The sequence below is a fragment of the Cetorhinus maximus genome, chromosome 18 (assembly GCF_964194155.1).
Source record: "Cetorhinus maximus chromosome 18, sCetMax3.hap1.1, whole genome shotgun sequence".
NCBI lineage: Eukaryota > Metazoa > Chordata > Chondrichthyes > Lamniformes > Cetorhinidae > Cetorhinus > Cetorhinus maximus.
In genome coordinates this window covers 48,643,504-48,650,691 of record NC_135896.1, presented here as the reverse complement: position 1 = coordinate 48,650,691, position 7,188 = coordinate 48,643,504, and the positions used below count along the sequence as shown (strand labels likewise).

The 7,188-nt window shown below is 41.3% G+C and overlaps 1 protein-coding gene across 1 annotated transcript in view; it reads left to right on the top strand.

Moving 5' to 3' along the window:
- Positions 1 to 118: 118 nt before the first annotated feature.
- The window catches only part of atg14 (autophagy related 14), a 30,006-nt gene continuing 22,936 nt past the window's right edge, over positions 119 to 7,188 (top strand). The window contains exons 1-3 of the mRNA XM_078562668.1: positions 119 to 385; positions 4,011 to 4,073; positions 5,915 to 5,957. Of these exons, the coding sequence (XP_078418794.1) occupies positions 162 to 385; positions 4,011 to 4,073; positions 5,915 to 5,957 (330 nt within the window). The 5' untranslated portion in view covers positions 119 to 161. The remainder of the gene's footprint in view (positions 386 to 4,010; positions 4,074 to 5,914; positions 5,958 to 7,188) is intronic.

The window sequence follows — 7,188 nt, the reverse complement described above, 5'->3', positions numbered from 1 at the left end:
GAAGTCGCCTCTCGCCCACCTGCCAATCGCTTTCTGCGCTCCCGTGCGGCGAAGGTAATTGGTGGACGGTCTCTGAGGGAGGCACGTGACACCCACCAGCTGCACCCATAATGCACCCGAGTTAAACAAAACCACGTGACGGGGCCCCGCTCGCGTTCAGTATGGCGTCTCCCACGGAACGGAGGAAGGCAGCTCGAGCGGGAGCAGGGGCCGGGCAGGCACGCGACCAACCGCCGCCGCTGCTCGATTCGGTGGACGATGCCGAAGGGCTGTACGTGGCTGTGGAGCGCTGCCCGCTCTGCAACACCGCCAGAAGGCGCCTCACCTGCGCTAAATGTATCCTGGCCGGAGATTTCGTCTATTTCGACAGCAGGAACTCGGAGAGGTATTGTTTACCAGAAATAAAATGCTAATATTGTTGTTCCTGCAAGGAGCAGGGCGGGCCGCCCTGCTTAACAGCCCACACAAGGCTCCTGGGCAAAGTTGTCGCAAGAGTCCGAGAGGCACTGTCCAATGCTGCATGAAGTCACGGTCACGTTTCCTAGGGCTTGGATAGTATCCCCGGGTAAACATGTATTACACAAATGTTCAACAGGATAAATATTGGCCTATGGTCCCGGATGGCCAGCAGTTGTGGGAGAATGGGGGCCATAAAGCTCGCTCTCTCCGTGCACTTTTCGCCCCCTCCCCCAATTCCCCCAATAGTCTCGATGAAGAAAGAATACGACTTTGCTCTTGCGAAATCCATTGACGCTCCAAGTTGTACAATTCTCTAATATGCACATAATTGCGCATGTTTCAATTTCTGAACTCTTGCGGAAGAGAGAAAGACTCGACGGGGAATAAAATAAAATCTATGAACGACGAAGAATTTTGTGAATATATAGAACTCATTTTATGGTTTTGATTTTAATGCCAACCAAAAATCCCCATGAGATCGAAAACAGAATTATTGGAAACTGAAACGTACAAAAAAACTTCTAGAAATGCCAGAGGGTCAGTTAGCAACCAGAAAAGAAAGACCAATCGTTTTTCGACCACACTACACGGCTCTGTTTAGATATATAGCTACACTGAGCATTTATCTTGATCAAAAGCATATGACAGGTTATCCCTTTATAATTTTTCAATCGTGATGCTGGGTTGCTGTAGGATTCAGAAAAATATTAACATGTTTCAAGTAATGTAATACTAGAACTAATAACACTAAAAATTTAGATTTACAGTACAAAAAAGACTTGCAATTAGCGTTTCATTATGCCTCTGGAACATGCTGCAGCACTTACCCACAATTTGAAAGACAGTCGTTATGTTGGCAAATGACGATCGCCTTTGAGTGGTAACATTCTTACCTCTGCATCAGAACTATTCCAGAAACTTGAACATGTTATTTAGCTTGACAGTTCGGTGTAATACTAAAGAAGCGCAGCACTGTTGAAGGTGCCATCTTTCAGTTAAGATGTTAAACCAAAGAGCAGGGATGTTCCCGCCACAGTCTGGACAACATTTATCCCACTACTGACAGCACTAAGAGAAATTATCTAGACATTCATCTCAGTGCTATTTGTGGGACTAGATAGGTTGTATGGGAAGGACTATTTCCTTTGAGGAATTAAGTGGTGAAGAGAAACTGTGACTGGTTGAGTTCAAGGCAATTTGCATCTTTAAGGGAAAATTGGATGAGTATATTTAAAGCAGAGGAAGATAGAGGGATTATGGGGATAGAATGAACAATGTTCTTAGTTTGGAGTTGCTGTGACAGATTTGGCACAGACACTGGGCTAAATGACTTCCAACTATAATCTATGCAACACCATGCTTGAAATTGTTACTAGATGGCCAAATTAGCAAACTGTTCCAACAACTAGCACCAACAATTTTTATACTTTACTTTGATACCTATCATATACAGTATATGCAAATTGGATACATGCAAATTATCATTACCATTCTAGGGTCAGCTGAGATGATATAGTCTGCACCTAAAGCAACAGGCTCAAAAGAACAATTCTTAATTATAATGGTCTCAACTCTAGTATCTTTAAGGTTTGTTCTGCAGCCAAACTTATTTTTTGTCTTCCTGACAATGTTTGATCCAGTTATTTTTTGTTATCTTTTGTCAGTTCTGGGGACATTATTACTGTAACTTTACAAGGTGACTGGATCACCCACAGCTGGACATTTAGCTATTAATAATTTATAATTTCTGAAATATAGTTTAAGAAAAAGACAGTTCAAGCAATGAGGTTATGCAAAATTACTTTTTTACAGCTGTGTTCCTTTGCTCACAAATTCAACTGTTTCCAAAAATGACAGGGAAAGACTGGCTGGTCCATTCAGTATGTTATTTATATTTGTGATGCCTTATCCATCACAATATAGACACAAATGAAAAAAACAAAATACTGCAGCTGCTGGAAATTGAAATTAAAACAGAAAATGCTGAAAATATTCAGCAGGTCTGGCAGCATTTGTGGACAGAGAAATCAAGTTAATGTTTCAGGTCTGTAACCTTTCATCCGAACTGAGAGAAGTTAGAAACGTAATTGATTTTGAGCAAATCAAAAAGGGGAAGAGTGGCAAAAACTACAAAAGGAAGGTCGGTGATAGGATGGAGGCCAGGAGAGATTAAGTGACGAAAGATTTCATGGAAGGACGAGACAATTGAGTACAATCTGTGCAATACACTGCTGCAGTTGGCCCTGAAATTTAAACACTTAGTTGTGTATAGTGCAAGACACCATAGACACGACCTATTTCACTCAGAGCCATGTAATCTCCTGGGAGAGGCAATAAATCAGATAAAAGCAACAACTTAGCACCTTTAACATAATGAAACCTCTCATGCACTTCACAAACCCAGACCAATTGGGGGGTGAGGCTGAAACACTTCTCTCTGAACCCATTAAGCAATTAAAACTATTCTAGATCACATTGGCTTGATTTATGTTATGGGAGATCTATCTCATGTACACGATACTCTCTGCCTCAGCCAGAAACAAGTCCATTTCTTTTGAAGAAATACAGTGTTCCCTATAATAGTTGACAATCTATTCCATGGGATCTCTGTTCATTGTGTAAAGAAGAAGTGCCTAACATTCAACCAAGTTCTGCCCTTAAATAACCTGTAAGCGTAACCTGGTTTCCCAAACCTATCCAGTTGAAATAATTGGTCAACATAAAGACAATCTAGTCCATTCATTACATTAGAAACCTCGATCAAATTGCCACTGATTTTACACTTTTCCAAAGTATACAGATCCAGTTCATTGATCCTATCTGGGTTACTGAGGTTTGACATACCTCTGTATGCCTTGAAATCTCGTTGCACCTATTGTCAAGGATTCTGTCTGCTTAGGACAAGACACAATTGAATACAATCAGTGTAAATACACTGTGCTTCAGTTTTCCCCAAAATTTAAACATTCAGATATGTGTGTAGTGCAAGACACCATAGAAATCTCCATGTAGAATGGTGCTCTAAAGGTACAACCAGGATGAGTTATTTGACAAGACTAAGTGTGCAAGAAAAGTTGGGTTTGCAGTAAATACAATGATAATTGTTAAGAAATATGTTTTTTTGTTCACAATTTAAAAGTGACAAAATGCACAACTGATTCATGTATTTTTTTATCACGTTTCGGTAAAAGTTAAGTCTAATTTCAAAATTTGCACATAGGATGTGCAAGCTTACAAAGCATATTATTAAAATGACAGCAAAATGCATATTTTCAGATCTCTGCTTTACAGAATATAGTACAAGTTTAACGGCTTACGGTTAAATTACCCTAAAATATCCTTCAAAATTAAATACAAGTATCCAAAAAATTTACTGTGGGAAAACTGTCACATGGCAGTTTTCATTATTGATTTGTTATAAAATTCAGCACCATCTGGAGTTTGTGGTCCTTAAAAACCAACGTTTTGAACTCGGTGTATTTTTAATCTGTAATTTCATTGCGCATTTCTGAGCAGTCAGTCGTTAAAATCTGAGATTTCATTTCTCACAGGTATGCTGACAAGATGGAAAGGTTAAAACATTTGAGGAATGAGAAGGAAAAGTATCAGCAACAGTAAGAATTGATGTTTTAGTTCTAACACTATTTTTGCTTGAGTATGTGGCTGAAATTTAACTATTAACATTTAATTTGCTATCTTCAAGAGCAAATGAAATACATTTGGCATGGCATTAATACTTTTGGTGTGTACATATATGGGAGTCATCAACCTCGACTCTGGACCCCATAAAGTCTCATGGCTTTTGGTCAAACATGGGCAAGGAAACCTGCTGATTACCATGTACCACCCTTTCCCCCTCAGCTGATGAATCAGTACTCCTCCATGCTGAACACTATTTGGAGGAAGGACCGAGGGTGGCAAGAGCACAGAATGTACTTTGGGTGGGGAGCTTCAATGTCTATCACCAAAAATGACTCGGTAGCACCAATACAGACCAAGCTGGCCAAGTCCTAAAGGACATAGCTACTAGACTGGGTCTGTGGCAGGTGGTGAGGAAATCAACAAGATGAAAAAACATACTTGACCTCATCCTCATGAACCTGCCTGCCGCAGATGCGTCTGTCCATGACAGTATCGGTAGGAGTGACCACCACACAGTCCTTGTGGAAACAAAGTCCCATCTTCACGTTGAGGATACCCTCAATCATCTGTGTGCTACCACCGTGCTAAATGGGATAGATTTCAAACAGATCTAGCAATTGCTAGATCTAGCAATTCAAGGCTGGACAACCGTGAGGCACTGTGGGCCATCAACAGCAGCTGAATTGTTTTCAACCATAATCTGTAACCTCGTGGTTTGGCTTATCCCCCACTACCATTATCATCAAGCCAGGGGATCACTCCTGGTTCAATGAAGGGTACAGGAGGGAATGCCAGGAGCAGCACCAGGCATATCTAAAAATGAGGTGTCAACCTGATGAAGCTATAACAAAGGACTACTTGCGTGCCAAGCATAAGCAGCAAGCGATAGACAGAGCTAAGAGATTCCACAACCAACAGATCAGATCTAAGCTCTGCAGTCCTGCCAAATCCAATCATGAATGATGGTGGATAATTAAACAACTCATTGGAGGAGGAGGCTCCACAAATTTCCCCATCTTCAATGATGGGGGAGCCAGCACATCAGTGCAAAAGATAAGACTGAAGCATTTGACAACACTCTTCTGCCAGAAGTACCGAGTGGATGATCCATCTCTGCCTCCTCCGGGGGTCCTCAGCATCACAGATGCTAGTCTTCAGCCAATTCACTTCACGTGATATCAAGAAATGGCTGACGGCGCTGGATACTGAAAAGGCTATAGGCCCTGACAACATTCTGGCAATAGTACTAAAGACTATTGATGTGTGATGGTATACTCTCCACTTGCCTGGATGAGTGCAGCTGCAACAGCACTCAATAACCTTGACACTATCCAGGGCAAAGCAACCCGCTTGATTGGCACCCCATCCACAAATATTCACTGCCTCCTCCAGCAATGCACAGTGGCAGCAGTGTATCCCATCTATAAGGTGCGCTGCAGGAACTTGCCGAGACTCCTTAGGCAGCACCTTCCAAATCCATGATCATTGCCATCTAGAAGGACAAGGGTAGCAGACACATGGAAAGACCGCCACCTGCAAGTTTCCCTCCAAGCCACTCACCATCCTGACTTGGAAATATATCGCTGTTCCTTCACTGTTGCTGGGTCAAAATCCTGGAACTCTCAAACGCACTGTGGGTGTACCTACACCACATGGACTGCAGAAGTTCAAGAAGGCAGCTCATCACCACCTTCTCAATGGCAATTAGGGATGGGCAATAAATGCTGGCCTACCAGGCAACGCCCATATCCCAACAATGAATAAAGAAAAATATACGAGTCTGGCTTTCAATTTTGTTCATTTTATTTTGTAGAGTTATAAAAGCTATCGAAGGCAAGTGGAAAACTGATCAATTGGTGAGTTTTATTATACAATGCATTCTGGTACTTAGTAACAATTGTGTAGTTTGATGTGTTTGTTATTCGGGCTGTTGAATGAAAGTTCAGATCTACCTCTATAATCAAAAGAACTTGGATGCTATTTTTCTTTTTATTACTTAGTCACGTTATAAAAATTAAATTGTCAATGGTGATTCCCCCACCCAGAGGTATTAAGAATGCCACGGAATGTTGGACATCATTGAGAATCCACCCCTGACCTTATGATAGAGGAAAGACCATTCATGGTTGAACAGAGGACGCTACAGTAGTGACTTTGAGGCCCTGTTGATCAGCTCCCATCCCTGCCCCACTCCATAGCCACCTTCAGAGCTCTTTCTTTGAACAATGGTTACAGATTGTACAGTTCCCCATTCAGCGGTAGTTTTTAGTGGTTTCAGTTGTGCCCTCGCCTGTATCAAAATTCTGCAATTTCTATTTCCAGTTGCCACTCCTTCGGATTCCCCTCCAAGTACTCTCACACTCAGCAGCTACCTTCCCCCAAACTGTCACACCCAACACCATTAGTGCTCCTATATCCCAAAACCACCCTCTTACCAATGTTACACACATACTCTTCCCACTACTTCTGAACTCACAGCATCATTTCCAGACTATTGAACTTCACTGTCATTCTTCCAAGGCCCAAGGATTCCCTCTCAAAATACACCCACAAGCTTACACCTCTGAACTGCCACATTTAAACCAGTTTCCATATTTTTGAATCACACTCAATATGTTGAAATTGCAAATCCAGCAACATGAATTCTAAGTGAATCCACCATTCATCTCAAGAGTGTAAAGCAAGGGATATAAACCTACCTTTTTCTGTACTAGTAAAACAATGAATGTCCTGACTCACTGCTAGTAATATTATAAGAACGTTAAGTCCAGCATACACTTCTTATCATACTTAACACTTCAAAAGAACTTTAATGAGAACAAGGAAACTGTCCCAAAACACAGTGTACTGAAGTTATAGTAAAACAGAAAATGCTGGAAACTCTCAGCAGGTCACACAGCATCTATGAAGGGAGGAATGTAAAGTTAATATTACCAGTCAATGACCTAGAATAGATTCAAACTCTTAATAAATCTGATTTTAGTTTATAAACACTGAGTTCATTAAGAAAACACATTTATACAACAAAAAGCTGTCCTGCCAGTTTCAGCATATTCACAGCATCCACTACTAAAAGCTGTTAAACTT